Raw genomic sequence first — 23,957 nt, 5'->3', positions numbered from 1 at the left:
ATCTGTAATTTAAATATTTGTAAATACGCAACCGTATTTAAGATTTAACAAATTATTTTCAGGAATAAAAATCTTCTAATTTTTTAGCTCAATTCAATACAGCCACCTTAATAAGAGTTTTAGGTAGTATAAAAAATATAATATGTATATTTATATGAATTAAAATGATAAAATACAAAAAATCCAAAGAATCATCTAATCAAGGTGATTAAAATTGAAAAAGAAAATTCAATATTTTATTTGACATTCATGAAAGCTTCAATTTCCTCAACTCTAAAAGATATAACAATAGTTGAAAAATTCAATTTATAACAATTAAATTTTTTTATAAAACTCACGTTCTTGGAACAATAGCAAAATTTTCGCAACCATCTTTCTTAATTAAAACGCAATCTTCAATTCGAACACCTCCAAATGAACGAAAATCTTCAAATACTTCACGATTTATAAATTTTAACAAATTGGGATCGCCCAAAGCTTGAATAAAATTTATAATAAGGTTTATTTACTGTGCTTTTAGAAATAAATCATTATGGATTATACCTTTATCCATTAAATAATCGATGAAATAGCAACCAGGTTCAACTGTTACATACATTCCCTCTTTCAATACTCTAGCAAATCTCAATTTATTAAAACCAGGTTCTTTTGGACGTTCAGGCTCACCATTCAAATAACCACCAACATCATGTACATCTAGCCCGATTAAATGGCCCAATCCATGTGGTTGGAAAATTGCATTCAATCCACTAGCAATCATTTCATCGACATCCCCTTTTTAGAATACATTTAATTTCCTTTTAAATATTAAATATAAAATATAAAATTTGTATTACCTTTTAACATATTTCCATCCTTTAAACATCCCAACATAACTTTATTTGCTAAATAGTGCATATCTACCCATGAAACTCCTTCTTTTGCAGCCTTTAATACTGCATTACGGGCATCTAATACAGCATTGTAAATAAACTTTTGTTTTTCAGTAAACTTTCCATTTACGGGGAAACTACATGTGATATCGGCAGCATAACCTGCATAGTTTCCGCCCATATCAAATAAACACATGTCTCCATCTTTTATAATGCGAGTATTTGGTGCACTTGCATGACCATAATGTAAAACTGATGAATTATGACCAGTACCGCAAATACAGGTGTAAGATACATGACGACAACCACCGTTATAGTAACAGTAATTTAAAAAAATACTTTCGCATTGATATTCAGTCATGCCAGGTTTGATAGACTTCATTACTTCTTTATGCGCATCTGATGAAATTTTTGCTACATAGCGTAAAACTTCAATTTCCTCTGTTGATTTGATAACTCGGCTAAAAGAATATATGCAAAAAGATTATAAACATGCATACGTAACGTTTAAAACGCTGCTTAAGAAAGTTTTAAAAATTTGGATTGATTCCTCGCTTAACGTATCTTCAATTTTGATATTTTAAATCGAGTATATTATTTATACAAATGTATGTATGCATAGAAATTTATGCAAGAGATATGAAAAATTTTCAATATATTACGTACCAATCGACAATTCATGTACTTTTATTACAATACCGCAGTCTAAGCAAAGCTCCTAAGTAATTACATATATAAAAAAAGGCAAAACAATTTACTAATTTATAATTACAATTTTATTAACAATTTTATAAACAACTACTACCTTCACTAACTATAATTGTACTCTATTATGTAAGAAAGACAACTCGAACTTAAAAAAATAGCGTAAACTTCAGATTGATTTATAATAAAACATTTTTTATTTACAATAAAATTTAGAGAAATCTAATAAAGAATTACTTAAATTTCTTTAGTTGGCAAGGCTGAATAAGTCTCTTTCATTCTTTCTACCAAGTACTTATGTAATTGAACTGGATGCATTCTAAGTTTGGCTAATCTATCATAGTTTAAAGTTGCAACCTTGATTCCCATTTTTCTCAAATGCCTTATGCGCATATGTTGCGGACCAATTAAAAATTCTCCTTTTGAATCATAATATTCTGGTATCATAATCAAGACGGCGACTAAGACATTGTAATCGTCTTTTATATTGAAAGAAAAAGTTTTGAATCCAGGCGGATGAACAAGAACATCCACTATATAGAGCGAATTAACCGGTAATTTTCCAATTATAACACCTCTTGTTAAATTATCAGAGCTACCAGCAATTTTTTCAAAGTAGTCCATTGTTTGATTTACAATACGTTTAATTCTACCATCTTGCCAAATAGATTTCGACAAATTATCTTTTGGCAAAAAAGGTCCTGAATATGTTTCAACTTCTATCGTAAGAGCAACATCTAGTAACTTAAGGTCACTTCGAATTTTTAGAAGCCTTTCAGGATCAATTGAGCTATGTATCGAATCAATAAAGTGTGGATTAAAAACTGATTTAACGAAATTCAATGGATACATTTCCAAATAGCAGCAATTTAAAAATATTTCAATCAAATGTATCGGATTGAACTTATGAAAATTTTCTTTTATATATTCTTCAATAATTTGCCAAAATTTTATTCCATTCAATGGTTGATAATGTAGGAAACCAAAAGTTTGAATCAAAGTTTTTAATACATCTGGCGAAAATCGATTCCAATTACATATAAAAACCTCGGAGAAACCGTTTAATATAATATGATTTCGAAGCCTAAAATGTAAGCAATGTTCCAAAATTGCAATTGTCAAAGATTCTGATGTTATTTTAATTCCCTTGGCTTTCACATATCGACTTAGTGCCTAAAATGAGACAAGTTGAAGAAAAAACCTACAAATATTTGTGAAAACTAATTTAAACCTTTTCTATTTCCGAATTAGAGAAATCTAATTTTGTATATGATTTCACGATTACTTCCAAATGTTTTCCATTGACTACATGTATATTAGTATTTAACCATCTTGCGAAAAATTGCATAGTTCTGAGGGCTGTACAGGTTGAATTCATTTTAGCTAAAGCTTCAATACTTTCTGTTACGGCTTCCGGTGTTAAAAGATACCAAAAGTTGCCAATACGCTTTTCCAATATACCTAATAGTAATCTTCTACTTATCTTTAACTTTGGTAAAACTTTATAAATAAATTTTATATTTTGTTCGTTAATTGATTTTTCAGCATCAGAAATTCCAGTCCAGAATTTTTCAGCAGCGAAATGCTGCTGACAATCAATAAATCTATCAATACATTCACAAGTTTCCACAATTGATAAGGCTCCATCTGAATTTCTTAATAACAATTCATCACAAAAGCGTTGTACAGTTTTTTGTAAATCAAGAAATGTTTTTAACATTTCCATTATATCCAAAAGTAATTTGTGGTCCCCACTTTTAAGAATACACCTAATTAATTTTTCAAAAACAGGACTACTTTCTTCCAAGTTTCTTAAACCAATTACAGTATCATTCCTAATTAATTTGTCAAAAGCATGTGAAGCTATATCTGGATTTAAAGCACTTTCCGGGATTTCATTAATAATGCTTAAAATTCCTGCTGATGTTACGCAATTATTTAACAGCTTTATGGCTTCTTCAGATTTAACTTCAATTTGATTTACTTTATTTAATGTTTGGTTGTTGCCATCAATCATTTCGGTGTTATTTGGTTCTGACCATATTGTTACGAACTCGTCTGTTTTTATCTTACGAAGAACTACCGGTAATTCTTGAATGTCTGAACCATGTTGAACTAAAATTGATGTTTGTCCTACGCTAGGACTCGTTTCTATTTTTTCTGGGTCTGAACTTTTCGAATTGTCTGAGCAAGACGAATTACAAAATAAACTAAGAGTTTTTAGGCGCTCATACTTGGCAAATATTGAATTTATATTAGAATTCCATTTAAAAATATATATGGGCCTTAATGACATATTTCCTTGATATATTTTACTAAGTTTCACGAAAAATATAAAATTCTGTTCATAATTTAATCGAAAAAAATATTAAAGGAACTCACAATGAAAATTTTCAAAATAAAAACAAAATAGGTAAATTGTAAATGTCAAAATACTATTAGTTTCTTGTCAGCTGTAAGTGAAAGTAGTGCCATATGTCAGGATTTTTCTTAATATTATAATTCAAAGTATTTTGAAAATTTTTTTCTTAAACAAATTTTAGAATATTGTTAAATATGTAAGACAACAGTATTAAATTTTAACTCAGTTATCTTTGTAAAAAAAATAATAACTTTTGTAAGAATATCTATTATCACCAATCTATTATTTTGACAACGTATATTTTGACGTTGTCAAAATTGATATTTTGACGTTGTCAAGATTGATATTTTTGCCACTAATTTAATAGCAAAATTAAGGTGACATATAATAACGAGTAAATAACGGTAAAAAAAATTTTTTTTTTTTAATTTTTAGATTTACATTACACAAGCAAGAAATGACTAACGAGAATTGTGATTAATGTGCATGAGAATGGTTAACATAACATCCCTAAGTCTTGGATGATCGATCTTCTTCTCTTCTTCTTCTCTTCTTGTTATTATGATTCTCTAATTGTTTCACAAATCGAAATGCAGTGCTACTGTGAATATAACAGGTTTTTTTGTTAGGAAATCAAAAGAAAAAACTTTCATTTGACGAAGCTAATTTAATAATTTTTTTTAATATTCAGATTAAGTGAAGACGTACCAGTGTAGTAAATTCAATAATGTTTTTATAGAACACAATTTTTAAGTGTCAATCGTTTTACCTATCGATCATCGAAGAGAATAATAGGGGACCTATTCCTTGTAATTTATTCATAGAAATTTTATTTACTTACCATTCAGCTATAACGGAATGTAAGACATCGCAATTGCAAATAAACCTTTAAAGCAAAAATTTTTAATTACAGGATTGAATTCGTTAAAAAAATAGTAAATTGCATACTTATCTATACCCGTAAAAGTAGCGGGCTTAGATTGTAAGTTTGAGTCAGTATTTATCCCACACTAAAAGTTTTAAAAAATACATTCGTATATAAATTGAAATAGAAATCCAATAGTTTTCTTACCAACGTAAAAATGACGGATACTTGAACTTCTTCAAAGAATTTGGATAACTAAAAGAAATAGGAAAAAAGAAATAATGAAACAAAATTTCTTTATAAACTTGCTTAAACGTACATATGTATGTAAGTACATACATACATATATTTTTTTTTTCGCAACTTTGAAATTTCAATAATACTATATAGCATAATTGAAATATATTTTAATCTAAGAAACTAAAGAATTATTTTTAGACTGGAATATACATATTTGATCTAAACTCTAATGCACAATTACTTAGGCATATTATTTAAAAGCAATGAATATTTCTTATTCGTTATCGTACTACAGTTGCTAAAAAAAATTGTTAAAATCATATTATAATTAATAATTACTTCATCGCAGTAAAAAACTTCATCCACTTGATATATTTTTTTAAATTCATCTAAAGTATTTATATGACCCATCCAAACACCATACTCATCGGGTAATCTAGGAACAAAAAGAATCGACTTTCCACTCTCAATATGTACTGCACCATAACAACCAGGTTCTTTAACACCAAACATATATTGAAAATAGGATTCCTAAAATTCATGTTTATTTTAACAATAACAAACTTAATTGACCCAGAATTTATTGTTTAACAAATTTTTTTACAAAAACCATTCTGATACTTACTTGCCTAAATAAATAATCAACATCCGTATCATTGAAGCTAACATCATTTCCACCTTGTAGTAAAATATATGACTTATTATCTACAAGTTTATGGTTTTTCATTTCTCTTGCAACTTTATTTCTGTTATTCCTAAAGATTTATTAGAAATCATTAAATATTTTCTAAATTCTTTAATATTTTCTAAATGTATTTTATTACCTAAACATAGTCATTGGAATCTCTAGCGTTCCGGGACCCATTTTAAAGAATGCCATTTTTTGAATATTATGTTTAATATTTCCTGTAATTGAACAAAAACAATTAAAATTATTTGAAAATATTTTACTACACAATAATTTTAATTTAAAATTATACCAAAGCTTAATATTCTTAGATTTGAATATGTGCATTAGTTTTATCGTTGCAACTACATATTGACATTTACTTGTATTCCAATTATTAGGGTAAGAAGGATAATATTAACAGTACATTTTTCGCTTTCTCATCTCACTTTTTATTCACTTTCAAATTAGAATTCTTCTTTTTTCTAATAGATATTTCATTTTTTCCAATTGGATTACTTAGATCTTCAATTACAATTTTTATATTATGTTAAGTACTCTATCGACAACAAGTCAGTTAAATATTACATATTTGTATAATAAAGCACTTTTTTTGTCGGGAATTTAGATTTTTTATTTATTGACAAAAAAAAAATTGCAAAAACATAAAAAAAACATACCCCGAAACTCGAATCAATTCTCTCTCTCTAAGTTTATAAATCTAATACGGCTGGCTCATTGACTGAGCTACAGATTTCAAATATATGTAGGTATATAAATTAATATTTTGTCTATTTTTCAATTTACAATATGGAATTTTCAAATTAATTTTATCCAGAAAATTATGAGATTTTTGAAAAGTATTTAATTTTTAATAGATCGCCAGATCTTAACATCCACAGTCTCAGTTCAATACACAAAGCACATAATAAGTGAACTACAGTGCTACATTGTAAAATTTTTTCGTGTTATCTCTTAATTTCAGTTTAAATTTTATAAGGGTAGTAGATTTGAGGATGCTTTAATTTTTGATAAGAACTTACTAATCATTTTTACTGTTATCAAATAAATTTACAACGATTTTGTTTTAATACCGGCCCTAAAATAAAACACCTTTATTACAATACTATACAAATTCTTTTATTTTAAATTTTCTTGTATGCTTTTTCATTTTTATGTGTTTTTTTTTAATTTTTAATTTTTTTTTTTACTTTGATTCAAATTAAGTAGTAGCTGAATTATAGTTAATACATTACATATTTTAATTATAATATTATTAACTTAAAAAATAAATATTTAAATTGAAATTCGAAAAAAAATCATAAATATTTAAATTTCTAGGTTATTTTTTTTTTTTAAATTTTTGAATGTTATTTCTAAAAAAATCAAATATTTTTATAATGTATTAATGTATATATATATCCTTAAAAATAAAAATTTGTTTTTTACAATAATAATAATATAATTATATGTGTAAGTATGTTATTAATATAGTATGCCTTTTTCTATACTATATTATTTTAAATAAAGATGAATTTACAAAATTCATTATTAAATCATTATGAATACTATCATAAAATTGTTTTCTATTATAATTTGTTTATTTATAATATTTTTTAAAGTTCTTGCAATTTAATATAGTTTTAATTAATAATTCAAACTTAAACTAACATTTTTGATTCTTTAGCATTATTAGAGCAACGTTTTTTTTTTTTGTATTGTTTTGTTTTATTTATTTAATATTATGTATACATAGTTTGATTACATTTAAATTTAGCATTTTTGTAGTCTTATTATATTGGAAATAACAAAATTAAGAAATGTGTAATAAAATACACATAGGGCATTTACCAAAATGCAGATCTAATGTCAACTTGACATATTCAACAGTATAAATATAATTTATAATTGCTTTAAATAAGTCAAATTAACATTAGATTTGTTTTTTGATTGACAGCCATATTTGTAATTCATATATGTATATTTTTGGATAAGTGTTAATTATTTATTGCAAAATTACAATGTCTACATACATTATTTTTCTCGGTACAATATGCATATAATTATTGAATTTTATTGAAAAATTAAAAAAAAAAAAAAAAAAAAATTGGGAAAATTTCCAAGTTAATCCCGATCTCTTGACGTAATCGATTGACATTTAATTCAGATATTACTACTCATAAATTGCGTATTATAATATCTTAATATTGCAATTTTGAAGTCGGACTATATAAAAGTTATTTAAAAAGAATATTGCTTTGAAACAATTAAAAAAAAAAAAACATGTTGGTATTTAATAAAAATTATAAAATTTGCAATTATCGCCGTTTTATTATTAATGCATTTATAAAGTGTAAATTACTGTAGCTTAGTAAATTTCTGTATGTATTTTTTTTTATATTGCTAGGGGTTAACATTTAAAATATTAGGGCCGCCTACCAAAATCCATATCTAACATCAATTTGACTTATTCAGTTATCAAAATTTTTTTATTGAATAAGTTAAGCTGTACTTGTTTATACTGACTGTAGGATGAGTTGGGCAATTGGCAATTTTCAACCTTTTGAAGCACTGATATAAATGGGATATGCCCAGTGCTCTTGCAGCTGGGTTGGAACTGGTATTGCCGCACCCATATACGAATATTTAGAAGCAATTTGGCTCTCGGGTATATTCCCGAGTCCTAGCGGTTGGTTCGAGTGATTTTCATACCCAAGATGAGTAAGAAGAACTTGAAGCAAAAATTATTCATACTTGACATGTCGAAGTCAATCAGATCAATCAGTCTCACTTCTTTTCTATTGAAAGCGATCGGAAATCGAGTCTAATGTACTCGAAGTCTTGTTGACGTTAGATCTCTATTTTTGGCAGAGGCCCTTATATTTTATTTTATGAATATGTACATATATATGTATGTATTTAAGTTCTGAAATACTTATTTTAACATCAATTGATATAGAGAATAAATTTATGAAAAACATGCATTTAATACTTTATATACATCAATTTTTTAAATTTAATACTATTTAGTTTAAATAAAAGAAAAAATTATAACTTTTTACAAAATACATTTGAATTTTCATTAATTTAGCTTTTATTACAATGTTAATTCTCTTGAATATGAATTTGAACTACAACGATCGATTTCAGAGAATTTATACAAGATTAAAAAAATTTTTTCTTTTAATTTCATTCAAAATTCATTCAAAATCAATTGCTTTCAACTTTCCTCTGTTAAAATTTATTATTTAAATTTAATTTATATGAAAAAGAATGATGAAATCTGATGTTAAACACCTGTTTTTTTTTATAATTTTTTAAGTATATTTAAATATGTATACTTATTATATATTAATTATGTACAAATATACAAAACATATTGTGTCATGATTAATAATTTTTTACTTAAATTCTTTTACTCTTTTTATGGTTTTTTAATTTTTAAGAAATTAATCTCACAGCTCCCAAAATATTATTTTAATTAATAAAATTTATATATTTATATTGGTCCTTATTATGAAAAGATATATTACCGAGTGTTATAAAATTTTTTTATCGGTATTGTAGCTGATGATCGTATTTTAAAAGAGGTTCTTTTTATTATACATTGGCATATAAATTAGCATTTATATTATTATAAAAAATTTAGTTTTAAAATTTACCGATCGATTTTATCGGATAATTTTAAGTATAAAAAATTCAAAAACTTAAACGAATAAAATTTTGATTAAAATTTCCAAGAAGTTAAACAGTATAGAACCACCTACAAGAGATCCTAGAAAATGGTGAATGGTAAGTTAAATAATACATATGTAATTCATAGAAACTGAAGAAGATATTATTAAAACTATAAAGCTGGATATACCCCAAAACTCAGCCACGTGTGTAATTTAAAATGTTTGAATGTTAAATGTCGGTTTATAATACTGCGATAAAACGATAACGATACACTATTGTTATTGTACCGTATATCATATTTTTTCATAATAAAGTCCATATATATATACGTATATATATATATATATATATATATATATACGTATATATATATATACGTATATAGTCAAATCCCTACAAGACGAACTTTCGTAAGACAAAATTCTCCTTGATGTGAAATTGTTTTGTTGCATTTTACATCACAATTTTTTTCTTATTCGTACCGCACAATGCGAATTTTGTTGCATGGCGGTCGGACTATATATATATCTACGGCCCCGGCAAACATGTAATTTTTAATTTTGCAATTACAGTTTGAATGCAAATTAATTGCGCGGACAATTAATCAACCAGACTATTTAAACTTATTAAATTGCAATTAGAAAATTTGCAAAAATTACAAACAGTTTGATTGTTTAATTGCATTCGATCATACAGCTGCATGTGTGCGTGCTTGATTATACACCTATAGAAAACAAATAAGCAATCAAGCACTTTCAAAACTGAAAATTGCATGCCTGCCACAGCCCTTAAGTTAGAGACATAATATGAATGTCTGGTGAATTTTAAATGAATGGAAAACATTTCTATATTTCTTCCAAACTCTTCCAAACCCAAATGTTTTTCATTTTCCTATATATTGTTTAATATTAATTTTGTTATATGTTATGTATTACATTTCTGTTATTTTAATATTTTTATTAAATTTAAATGGGTGGTAAATATCCCAGTCTTAGGTACTGAGTGGTTAATTATACAATAATAATGATGTACTTTTTAAGTTTCGTTCTAATTAAACATATATGTAATTTTACTTATTATCTTTTTAATTTATTAAGAAATATTTATTATAATTTAATATACATATGTATAGAAAGTTAGTTTTGATAAAAAAATTTTATTAAATAAAAAGAAAAACAAATGAAATATTTTTATTTTAATATTTACAATTATCTGTTTTTGCTTTTTTATTTTTGAAAAGATTTCGAGATCAATTAAACTTAATCTTCAATTTTTATATTTATTGATTTGGGTAAGTAAAAAAAAATTATATTTCAGGTGTATTATTTAATTATTTTTCTTAAAATAAATTGCTACTTCACAATGTATTTAAATTTTTTTTATTTAATTCATTTATGTACATATATATTTTATAGCAATTATTCATACTTAAAATTTTCTTTTCTTTATAACGTAGTATAAATATATTTTATTAAAATGTTATAATGTAAGACATTAAGAGAAACATAAATTTTGATTTAATCCTTTCAAATCATTGGTACAGAACCGATTTTCAAACAGACGACGGAGTTTTGTTCAAGAAACTAATTGTGACATGAACCAGAAAGTTAAATTAACAATGAATTTAAATTTTTTAGTATAAGGAAGTACCGACAAATATTACTCCAATAATTGAGCTTTATAGTTAATAAAGTTTTTAAAAGAACAATCTCAAAAATTATATTTTCAATCAATTTAATAAGTATTAATTAAAATTTGATATGTAAAAGTCCATGATTTTGGATTGAAGAAAAAATTTAAAGCCCCCCAATTCTCATAAACCGTAAACAATATTTGACTTCTAAACAGTATCTTGCACCTGAACGAGGAACAACCAAATTTTCGTTCCCGCACAATAGTTAATTTCGGCTCCTAGTTTTGTTTTCAATTTTTTTCCAAGGTATAATGGATTAAGTCTATATCTTTGTGGAATTTTGAAAAAGTTATCAATTTACTATCACCTCATATAAAATTCTAGTACCATTAACATCTATCATATCTTACCAAAATATCTCTCATACTTCGTTTCATTACATAAACATTTTTATTGTACAAGGCGATGGAAAATTCTTCGCCCCAGAAGGATTTGCAAATGGTATAATTTAACCAAAAATTCTCCTGGCATCAAATTATCTAGAAATCATATCATATAACGTACTCAATTTTATTATGATTTAATAACAAAATATTTAAATAATGATTTTGTTTTTTTTTTATACACTCATTCAATTAGTTTTCTACACGAAATTCAGTTTCCACAGTCCACACTCTTCTAATAAATATTTGTTTGTTTAAAGTGCAACCTTTCACGTATTTTATATATAAAACTTTTAAAAATCACATTCAGAATTTCATTAAAATTGAAGACTGTATGTGATTTGATTGTTAGACGAGATGACATTGTTAAGATTAAATTGAAAATAAATAAAATCAAACTATTACAGCTTACATTAATAATATTAACTATTAATCAAATTATCATAGCTTACATTATATGTATGTATATTGAAAAATAAAATAATTATGTTGTTTTATAAAAAAGATAAAAATTAGATTCATCTTCTAAGAAGTATTCTATTGTTTATATACTTTTAATGCAAGAAACTTTTGATCCAACATTTTTGTGTTGCATTCTTTTATTTAAATTACTTCTTTATTAACAATATTAATTGTTTTACATACTTTTTTTTTTATTATCATTGAAATTTAATTTTTGATTCTTCTTATAGTTCAAGCTGACACATTCTAAACATTGGTGAACGTGATTCTTCATCACTTTCATAAAAATATGAACGTTGTTTTGGTGAAATATTATTTAATTGTAAACGTCTAACAGCTTCTTTAACTAAATTTTTGCTTTTTAATAATTTTTGTAATAATTCATATGGATCATCAATATCTTGATCTTTTTTTTGATTTAAATGATGAAGAAAACGATGATGATGATGATGATGATGATGAGAGCTACTATTATTAGAACTATTACATTGATACTGATTTTGAGTTAAATTATTTTTACATGTTTGACATTCTATATTATTTTCACTAATATTATTATTGCTACCTAAATTATTACTACTTAAATTATTACATTCTGTACACACATTACTATTTATTATGAAATTTTGTGATTGTTGCTGCGGTTGCTGCTGATCATTCCAAGATCTACATGGTATATGATATGGAGACGGTCTTGAACGTCCGCCTAACTGATGTGATGTTGGTCTTGCTTTTAATCTTAAATTTTCTTTAATTTCATGAACCAATTCTTCAACAGTTACAAATTCATTTTTTTTAGGTTGATGTAGTTGTAGCTGAATATTTGAATTTTGTAGTTGCTGTTGATCTTCTTGTTTTGAATTATTTAATTGCTGTGGTTGTAATTGTTGCTGTTGCTGAATATGAACTGTGCTCAAATTAATGTTATGGCTTGTTGAAGGAGGCATTATATCTTTGCTTGGCATTATTATAGTAATAAATTTTATATAAAACTTTAATATTTAATAAAGAATGTGTAGATAAATTTTTTGATTTTTTTTCTTTTACAGTTTTTTACTCTTTTTGGTTTTATTCTATTTTTCCCGTTTTTTTTTACTCGTCTTTAATAATATTCTCTTTTCACTAAGTGTTTGCTATTTTCTTTATTTTTTTATTACTATATTAAAATTGTACGCATAAATTTTTACAATTTACATTTACAATTGCAATATTTTATTTTCAAGTATCTGTTGGTATTGTTGTTGTTGTTCTTTCAAAATGTGCAAATAAAGGTATGTTTACAATAGTATTGAAAAGATTTCTATTCTTTATAGCACAGGTCAAGTTTCTTCACTTTAATTTTGATTTTCTATATGAAGCATAAGTAAAATTATTTTTTTATATTAATTTCTTTTTTTTGTCCAAATATTCAAACTAATTATTTTTAAGTAATTTAAAATATTTTAAAGTCCAATTTGTGACTAAGAGTTTTTTTTATTATTAAAACGTTTTTTTTTTTTCTTTATTTTAAAAATTTTATTTAATGCTCTATTTAAACAGAATTGTTATTGTTTTCCTCCACTGTATTTATAGAATTGTATGTACGGTTGTTTTACTTGCATGTGTTATTTTTTATAAACAGCGAAAAAATATATTCTAGTTCGTAATAAAAACAAAATAATATAAGTCACACATAGAACAAAATATATATTTAAGAATATATTATTATTTTATGTGTATAAAAATAAAATTTGAAAAATCAATAATATAAAAAATGTCTGACGAAATATTATTATTTATGTAGGTAATTCTGTTTATGTTTTCCCTTTTTTTATATAAAAATAATGTTGGTATGTATGTACGTTCGTTGAAAATTTTTCAAGCTCAGCTAAAAATTTTTTGGTGAGCTCTACAATATTTTTTTCTTCTATATCTTATGTGTATGTATAAGTGGACCAGTTTTCTACAAAATATTTATGTACCAACAAACACACTGTCAACATCAAATATAGTTAGTTGTTTTCAGCTGCAAAAGTTCAGCTTTATTTTTATATACAATATGTATTATAATTTCTGGTGAAAATTAAAAAGTCACATTAGCAGCAATAGAAAACAAAAAATAAAATACGGCTTCTTATAATAAATACATCAACATCATTTAAAATCAACAACGGCAGCCAGAGTAAATTATTATATATTTATGTACTATTTAAGTAAATGAGGCTCGTATTGTTATGTGTGTGTTGTATTAAAAAGCGATGACAGTTATAATGAAATAGATTCGTATATATTTTGCATGTGTGTGAATTATTGTTGTATTTTAATAAAGGTATACCATATCCACGAAATTGAAATGTAAATATAAAAAATTCCAGAAATAAAAACAAAAATGGTGGATACACACAAAATAAAACTTTTTTTCTTTTTCTTTAATTATTATAAATTAATTACAGAATTCTTTTCTTTTCTGAAACCTAAAATTTTTTTTATTGTCGAACAATTTTTTATATTATAAATTATTAAATTTATTAAATTTCAACCAAAAAAAATTTTTTTTTATTGAAAATTTTTTCTGTACACACTTCTCTTTTATTTAAATAATTTTTAGATTTTCCAATAAAATTTTTATTATTAAATAATATTTATGGAGTCCACTATTGAAAATATTTAATTATTTATTGTTGCGGTTTTAATTTAATAATTTTAATGTTATGCATGTATGTACTTATTAACACGCCATATATAAAACGTAGCGTAAGTAGGTAATATAAATCTTATTTTTTTTCCACACAGTAATTTTTATATTCAAAAACTATACATATACATATGTAAGTATATATCAATGTGCAGAGAATAATATTTTGTTTTTATTTCCTTGATTTTATATTAAAATATAATAGTATGTTTCACTCGTAGTATACCGTTCAACAGTTATTTGCCGACTGACTAACTTTAATTTATAAAATACACACGCTAAAGAACTCTCTTTCGCACTCGCATAGTCGCATCGCACAGGCATAACTAAAAATAAACACAATATAGGGGAAATTTTTGGGAAATTCTTTCATATATAATTTTGTTATATTCTGATTTCTTATTAAATAGCAGATACAAAAATGTGTAATTGTTTATTTATAATACTACTATGAATTATAGAGTGAATTATAGATATTTTATTGTTTCCAGAGATATTATTGTGGTATTGTAGTAGTAAATACTACATTCCCATAATGTATATAAAATTGTATATTATTCAATTCACGATATTACGAATATTGTTGTTTTTGTAATTTATAAATTCCTCTCGTATTTCATCTATACACACTATTAATTTTTACTTACTAAAAATTATAATTTACAATATGTTTGTGTTAATGTATCTGCATGATAAACAGAAAAACACTAGACGGCACTAAAATATTGTAATCGTGCAAAAGTTTTTTATTTTGAATGGAAAAAAATTGTGCTTTGTTTTCAAATTTTATTTGTGTACTTTTTACTCTTAGACTATGTACATACATATACATACATATGTACATATGCATGTACGTTTTTAAATAATAACATTATACGCCATAGAGTCCGATATTTGGATATGTTAATGATTTTATCTTTGGCCTCTGACAAAATTAATTGAGTAGCACATAATATTAGGCTAGGGATGGATATTCTAATATTAACAGTCTAATACGAAATAATAGACCAGCGGTGAATGCAGTACATTGGACTGAAAGTTGTAAATCAAGTACATATGCTCGAATTCAAATCCAAATTGTAGGTACATACTCTAAATACTCTAAAATTCGTGCCCGCCAAAACAATCACCTTTGCAATTATTTATTCACTTAAATCAGAATAAAAATGTGTTGTATAAATAAGTTTTTTACAACCACGAACAGCGTGCGTTTCCAAATAATCTGTATGGTTTCATAAATGTTACGGCAAATACAAAATGGTTTTTAAAGTCTTTCAAATTTCAATATTTTCCAAATTAATTTTTTTGAGTTAACATTTTAGGCACTATATATACATATAAACATTCATACATACATACATACATATATCCATTTTAGTTTTTGTACCTGGTATAACCAGTGAATGAATCCAAAATTTTAAGATGACTGCTTCAATTCGTCATTATTTTATTAGTAAACAAATATATGTAGCACCTACATACCTAAATACATATGTACATATGCATGTATATTTTTTTTTCAAATAACCAGAATTTAATTAGTCATAGCTGGATCAAAATAATTTTTTTTTAAAAACAATGAAAACTATATATAAACAAGTATCATGTTGTTATTTTATTTATTTATTTACTGTGCCAATGTATATATAACTACACATATCATTTCATTGTTTATTTTTCTAGCGAAAAAGTCAAAATATGTAATTTGTGAATTGCGATAAAGTCTCTGCACTCACACTCCGACAAATTATATTTATTTATAATATTATAAACATATGTGAATATACTATAAAGAAAAGTGAACAAAGCGAAATTAAATATTTTCCTGTAATAATACGATCAGGGTTGCCTTGCCATGAAAAATAGAAGCAAAAATGTAACGCAAATATCGTAAAAGTGTACGTAAAAGCTAAGAAAAATTTAGTAGTAAACAACGAAATTTAACAAATAAAACTCGTAAAATTTAATATCGAAAATAAATATTTTAGAATTTTCTGTGTTATATACAACATAAAAGTTTTCTCGCATGTACATAGTTAAGTCGCTCCATTATATGTATAAATAAATGTATTTTAAAGCAAATGTTTTCATTGGTAGCAGTAGAATTCACTTCAAGCTTTATTGTTTAAAAATAGAACCATAAATGAATTATATTTTAAAATAAAACGCACAGGATAATAGGAAAAATTTAAAAAATTCAGATTCGCATGATTCAAGATATATGTACATGTGTACGCAAAAGTTATTTGGTAATTGCGTGATGTCAAATTTATAAAGGTTCGTTTGGTTTATTTTCGTCTTTTCCTAAGTTTATTACCTTTGTTTCTCAATATCTTCGCCAAGGTTTTTGTTCTACGTTTATAATATTCGTCGTTAAGTTTTGATACATATATCAATCCACATATACATATAAATATATTATGTATATATACAACTGCGATTTTACCCCGAAATATTTCAGTTTTGTTTTGTAAACATTGGTACATTTTTCCCAAAAATAAAGTTTTTGATATATTTTAACTAAAATAAAAACAACATAAATAGATGTACATATATACTTACATCCATAATAATATTTTTCCTTACACTCATGCATACACACAACTATTAATTTATTGTATTACACATGTTTTTGTTGTATATAGGGGCAAAGGCATTAAGTAGATTAAAATTTTTTTTGTATGCCTAAGTCGAAAATGTTGTGTTGAAACACTCGAAGTGCAAACATATATGTTAATATGTATGCTCATACATATTGTAATATTATTCGTATATGTACATATGTATGTATTTATTTGCAGAAATTGCGGTTTTAGAAGTGCTGAGAAAGCTTAAAAGAATTTTTTCTTTTAATTACCGAAAGAAATTTCTAAATTTAAAATTTTGTTGATTTCGAATTAATTGGATTGTAATTTTAGATTGAAATGATTATTTTTTTATACTACATAATTATAATAATTTTAGAATTTAAGGATGGTTTTAATATTCGTATTGCTGGAACTTACATTATCTTTATTTTTATAGCAATTATATTATTGGTTTATATACTCTACTCTTATAATTGTATACTATTATTGTCAAAAAAGTGTGAAAAAATAATGAAATAAATTCGCTCAGTTTAAAAGCGACGAACCTCACCTTTATTTTTTTATCTTTAACGACCTAGGTAGAATACGGTTTTGAGAACAGATGTACAGATTTGTAAACAGACAGATGAAGTGAAAAAGTTTGAACACATTTTGTTATTTTTTTTTTTTTTTGAAAATGTTCTGAAAGTAAAACTGTGAATTTTTTTAATAACGTGTAAAAAGTATTTCTTTAAATACGAAATTTAGATCATTGTTTTAATTAAATATACATACATAATACATCTTAGATACACACGTAAGTATATACATATGTACATATGTGTGCATGTACATTTCTCGATTGTGGTCATTCACAACGGTTCTCTTATTGTCAAGTGAGATGTATACTTTATGTTATAGACTTACAACATATTAATTCAATTTGTACATTCATAATACATGCATATTTTGTGTATCTATTGTGTTATAAAAATTGTAAAATACCGCAATTTACATATGTACACATATATAAATGTATATAAATAAAAATAATAATAAAAACCGTTAATTTTTTTGCAAATTATAAAATTTACGTCCATATTTGCAGAAATTTGAGATGCGCACTGATGCGCACTTTCATTGACATAATATATTTACGGTATATAATTATATTATTATGTACATATTGTCAAATAGTTTCAGGAAAGCAGTTTAAGGGAGAAAAATTGTACTGTTATTGAATTATAATGTTATACATAATATATTAAAAAAAAATATGTATAGATAAACAATAACATAACAATTCCAGTTTTTAAATCAATTGAGAGCATAATAATAATTGTTTCAACAATTCAAGTCAAAAACTAAAAACACAAAAAAACCGATGAAATCATCATGGTGTGTGTTTTATAATTTTAACCGTGAATAACCTAAATAATGAAAGAATTGTATTGAAAAGAATAAAGAAAACTAGAAGGAAAAAGAAGTAAACAACGTTTTGATGTGTTCGTTTTGGCACGGGGAAAAAATAATAATAAAAACAATAAGACGAAAATTATTAATTTCGAATAATCTAAAATACAAACACCTTTTGGAAAGTTCAATAGTCAAAATTAATAATAATACATATAGGTATATGTATGTACATAAATAAAAATTTTTCAAAATAAATAGAAATTACAATTCATAAGCCTTTAAGACAAAAATAAATAAAATATCAAAGCTTATTTAGTTTTATTTATATTTTTTGTTTCTTTCTACTGTTTATAATATTATATGTACATATGTATGCACGTATGTACAGGGAAAGCGAGCACGTTTTTTTTTGTGTTTTTTTCTAAACACTTATAATAATAATAACAATAACAATATTATAATGTATGCCTGTATAATTTTTAAAGCAAAAGTGCTCTCACCTGATTGAAGGCTATCCGCTTATGTATGTATGTATCGCTTTCTATTTATATGTTTGTGGTAACATCCAGATATATGTATGTATGTTTGTACAAACATGCTTATAGAACATTTCAATTTTAATTTACTTATTTTATACATAGGTACATAAATGAACATGAAAAACTTTTGATACAATGTATACGTTGTACATTAATAAAATATTTATTATTTATACATATTTTGCGAGTGATGAACTTGATGTCCCAGGCCAGATGATATACAGTACGACTCATGTTGTATATGTACATATGTACGTATTATTATTATTATGCGATGGGCATAGATTTATAACGGAGTAAAAATTTTTGGAAGTTTTTCTTTTTAAAGAATTTAATCATATTCGGAAATATTTTCAGATTTGCTGAACGACTTCGGCTTAAATTAATTCCAATTTTATGTTTACCAATTAAGAAGTGAGAATAATAATATTAATGACTGTTAGTTATAAACATGTACATATACAAGTACATTATATTATATATTTTTATTGAAGACATTTTATTTATGTACACACATATGTACTTATGTACATATTTGAATTGTTATTCTTGTTTAAATATTTTTCCACAATATTTTTTTTCCACTAATAATATTTTTATTGCGTACATATAAGTATATAGATATGTATGTTACAGTATATAGATATGTATGTTAATATTTATTTTTAAATTTTTGATTACATTTTTGTAAATTGTTTATCTACATGCATACATATACATATTGTCAACAACAAATATTCATTATGTAAAGCAAAACCCTAATATTTCAATGCTTTACACGCATAAACATACATACGTACATAATTATATTAGTTATAATTTTATTAACACAATTACTTTATATTTAGTGATATTATTGTTATCATATAAAAATTAGCTCAAATAAAAACTATAAATATTCTTATGTAGCAACATATACATTTGCATGTATGTATGTATGAATGTACATGATTTAAAAATTACGATTTATACCTAATAATTGAGTTAATCAGTTAACAAATAAAACAAATTTTTATTTACAAATGAAACATGTTTTGTAAATATCTCCATAAACACATTTGTATAAATATAGGAATATATGTATATACATACATAAGTATGCACAAGTATTTATGTATGTATGCATGTACTTATAAAATTCACTTAAATAGCACTTTAATTTAACACCTTTCCTTAAGTTTCAATATACATATGTACATACATATTTACATAATTATGTATTACTTGCAATTTTTGCTTTTGATTGTAAATAATATACATACATATGTACATATTTATGCATGTATTTGCCTATGTAGGTTTATAAAATAAGCAAAAATTTTTATATTTACCTTTACGATTTAATAAAAATTACTTTAAAAATTTATAATAATAGAAATATGTTGACTTTTCGCAATTTTAAGTCTTTTTTTAAAAGGCGACACCTATACTTTAATTTTTTTTTTATTATAAACATAAACAAGTGTCACACAAACATAGTATGCTTGGAATGTTTTCAACACACTAATCCAAAAATTTATACAATTTATAAGTAAACAACTATTAAAAGTTAATTATAACAAGTGTTTATTGCTCATATGCATTGATAACTACTGGACTTTGAAAAAAAAATTTTTTTTATACTTTTATCATTTCAATAAAAAATATAAAAAAAAAAAAACAATGGAAAATATGAAAACAAAGATAAAGCGGGACTTCAGAATTATCTGGCGTCTTTTTTACAGAGTAAAGTTTTTGAAGCTATTTATTTTGAATATAGGCTAATATAAAAAGTTTATAAACTGAACGCCCTAATTGTATATCATCCATATGTGTATTATATACATATTTTGAAGAAAATCATATATCATGCTTATGTAAGACTTCATAATAACAAAATTAAGTTTTCTATTAACCAAATCCGACCACGAAAGTGGTGAAAGATTTTTGCTGTTAATGCTGAGAACCGCAGCGGAACCGCTGTCAATCACCTGCTCAGTATTTTGCACAGATTTTGCAGTTACACATTCCATTTAAAGCAGATGATGTCAAAAAAATCGCCTGGAATGGGATTTAAGGATTTTTTCGATAAAGTAGGATTTTAGGCGTCGTTATTTTATCTATTTTGCCAGGCGTCGGTTAAATTCGCTTCATTCTGCCTGGTCCCATTTATATGTCTGTATTCTATAGAAATTTTAGCATTTCGCCGCGTAAAATCACTCTAGTTGTTTTTACCATAAAGTGTCCGTTCACGTCGGTGCATAGTACATACATATTTAAATTTTTTCTAGTAGTAATTTTAAATACATACGTAAGTAGGTATTGTGTTGGCCTATTAAATTTTAAAAGAGTTTACATAATTTTTTTACACATTTTTTTCTACTTTTGATATAACAGAAGAAATGGCAAATTTATGATATTCTTTGAATATGATTTTTGCACTAATACGCCGTTTGAATGCGTATCTCTATTATTTTTATGAAGTTTTGCTAATAAAACTTTTCGTACGAATCATACACTAAAATATACAATCGAACCTCCATCACAAAATTATCGAGTTAAAGAAAATTCGCATTAAAGGGGTAAAAAAAAATAAAATGCAAATTAATTATTTTCATTCCCATTTAATTCAATATAAATTAATTAGGAAGAGAAGAATTAGTATTTTTTACGTTTGTAACATGAGAAAAATTAACGTACAAGATTCTCTAGTAAAATTTCCGAGTAAAAAATGTATATTAGTTAAAGAGATTGTTTAGATTAAAATTGTCTGATTCTAAGAATATTCCAGTTTGAACAAAGTTTTTATCTACAGATTTTGGTTTATCAAGGGCTCGTATTGAGAGATTAGAAATTTAATATAATTCTGCTTATGATGCAAAGTACAACAAAACAGCTTATGTTAAGTAGTATCTACTTTAAGTTCATGTTATAAGAGTTTGACTGTGTATATCGATAAAAATGCGTTCTTATTTTGAAAATGATAAGTGTGATTAGAATTTATTATATTGTTATTATACAAAAAATTAATATACCTGATTGTAGTAAATATATCGCAAATTTCAATTATATGATTTATGATAACCAGAATTAATAAAATTAAATAGATTTAAATATGTAGGTTGCATAACGGCATTAATTTATCTACACAAGATTAGTGTTTTCATGCCTCCAAAGCATGTTAATTATAATTTCATTTGCAGCCATCAGAAATTCAATTTAGATTTTTGATTTATTTGAATTTAAAAAAATAATACCCAAAAGGTTTCAACATAATCTAAGCTTATCCCATTACTACAAGTAATTAAGAGTTAATTTGAGGACCTGAATACAAAAGTCAATCAATTCCGAATTTATATTCAAAATGCACAAATTAAAAAAACTTGTGAAAAATAAAAAAATTTACTGATTTATTGAGAAATAATTAGAAAAAATTCAAAAAGTTTTCACAATTTTCGAAATGTTTTTCTCTTATAAGTATTGTCTGAGTAATTACTTTGATCATTACCGACATATTTTTTGTTAGTGGGTAAAAAAGAGTTACTTTCAATAAATTTTAGGGTAATTTTTGTTTACTCTGAACGCAATTTGACACCCCTACTCAAACAGCTGAGAAAATTTTCAGCTGTTTTTTGACTTTTTTTAATGTCATGTGGTTATGAATGGAGAAATTAAATAAACGATTCCGGTAAAAAATTTATCTGCAAGATTTGTTAACATATGTACATAATTTTGTATAAGTTTTTTTAGTATAAAATAAACTAAATTTTATAAGAATTATAGAGATGTCACGATTATTTTCATTTTTGAAAAATAGCAAAAAATTTTTGGTAAGACAAAATAAAAAAAAAAAGTTTTTTGTAAATTCTATTTACAATGGTATTTTTGTTATTGAACCCCTATAGGTTGTGCCAAGGTTATTTGCTCAAACAAATGGATCTGAAGTTTCCGAATCAAATCTAGTATCAATTTTAAAAAATAAATTTCCAAAGGTATAACCAGAAATTGCGATGGTGGATTATTTATAGCATTATATTATTTTAATATTTCGAAATTGATTGGCTTTTTGCATTTCACCATTTATTCAACCGCTAATATACATGCATATAATTGTGTTTTGAATTGACTTCATGTTAATTCTTATAATTTTAGGCGAATGTTGTCGAAGTAGAAGATATTTCTGGAGGATGTGGTGCAATGTAATTATTAATATTTGAAATTTTTACAAAATTATTTTAAATATTTTCATATAACATATATTTCATAGGTTCAAAATATTCGTTGAAACATCAGAATTCGAAGGAAATACTGTGATAAAGGTAAAAAGATATGTGTACTATAATATTAACAAATCATTCTAAATATTTAAATAATATTTTAGCAACACAAAATGATAACAGAAGCGTTAAAGGATCAAATTAAAGATATGCATGGTTTAACAATACAGACTTCTATACCAAAAGTGAAATAGTAGTTTCAAAGTGAATAACACAAATAATTTCCCATTTACTTTAAAATAAATAATATAACGTAGCAAGAATTAATTTTTGAAATGTTAGTTTAAAATTAGACTTACCGATTTCAAAGTTAATTTGTATGTGAATTTAAATATATATCAAGTGTTAGATATAAAACAAAGTCGATTATTATATCTCACAACTATTTAGCTGTTTCATCAAAACAAAACTGTGCTGATTATTTATGTGGCATTTAATCAAATTGAAGTTTTACATTTTAATTTAATGTGTCACTTCATAATTCGCTGCGGCAAAATTACGCAACTTTTTCCATATTTGGTAATAGTGATGTCGTTTTCGGTATACTACAAGTAGTGAATATATATTGCGATTTGTTG

At 24.8% G+C, this 23,957-nt stretch overlaps 3 protein-coding genes across 3 annotated transcripts; 1 reads left to right on the top strand and 2 right to left on the bottom strand.

Annotated features, from left to right (window-relative positions):
* Positions 1–236: 236 nt before the first annotated feature.
* LOC129619317 (xaa-Pro dipeptidase-like) lies at positions 237–23,870 on the bottom strand. Its single transcript, XM_055534556.1, has 11 exons — positions 23,679–23,870; positions 5,869–5,950; positions 5,670–5,799; positions 5,384–5,575; positions 5,012–5,059; positions 4,888–4,949; positions 4,781–4,825; positions 837–1,333; positions 544–774; positions 339–477; positions 237–273 (listed from the first exon to the last, which is right to left on the bottom strand). The coding sequence occupies exons 2-11, from the start codon at positions 5,922–5,924 to the stop codon at positions 237–239; spliced, it is 1,437 nt and encodes a 478-aa protein (XP_055390531.1). The 5' UTR covers positions 5,925–5,950; positions 23,679–23,870.
* Positions 1,662–3,979, bottom strand: LOC129619311 (FAST kinase domain-containing protein 3, mitochondrial-like). The gene is made up of 2 exons (XM_055534549.1): positions 2,809–3,979; positions 1,662–2,750 (listed from the first exon to the last, which is right to left on the bottom strand). Exons 1-2 carry the CDS (start codon positions 3,871–3,873, stop codon positions 1,815–1,817), a joined length of 2,001 nt encoding a protein of 666 aa, XP_055390524.1. The 5' UTR covers positions 3,874–3,979; the 3' UTR covers positions 1,662–1,814.
* On the top strand, positions 22,774–23,731 carry LOC129619312 (bolA-like protein 3). The gene is made up of 6 exons (XM_055534550.1): positions 22,774–22,790; positions 22,853–22,932; positions 23,008–23,094; positions 23,255–23,301; positions 23,370–23,421; positions 23,484–23,731. The coding sequence occupies exons 2-6, from the start codon at positions 22,888–22,890 to the stop codon at positions 23,571–23,573; spliced, it is 321 nt and encodes a 106-aa protein (XP_055390525.1). The 5' UTR covers positions 22,774–22,790; positions 22,853–22,887; the 3' UTR covers positions 23,574–23,731.
* Positions 23,871–23,957: the final 87 nt, after the last annotated feature.

Source organism: Condylostylus longicornis, unplaced genomic scaffold, assembly GCF_029603195.1.
Source record: "Condylostylus longicornis isolate FDR11 unplaced genomic scaffold, ASM2960319v2 ptg000011l, whole genome shotgun sequence".
Lineage (NCBI taxonomy): Eukaryota > Metazoa > Arthropoda > Insecta > Diptera > Dolichopodidae > Condylostylus > Condylostylus longicornis.
Note: the sequence above shows the minus strand (reverse complement) of the source record. Positions and strands in the feature narration are given on the sequence as shown.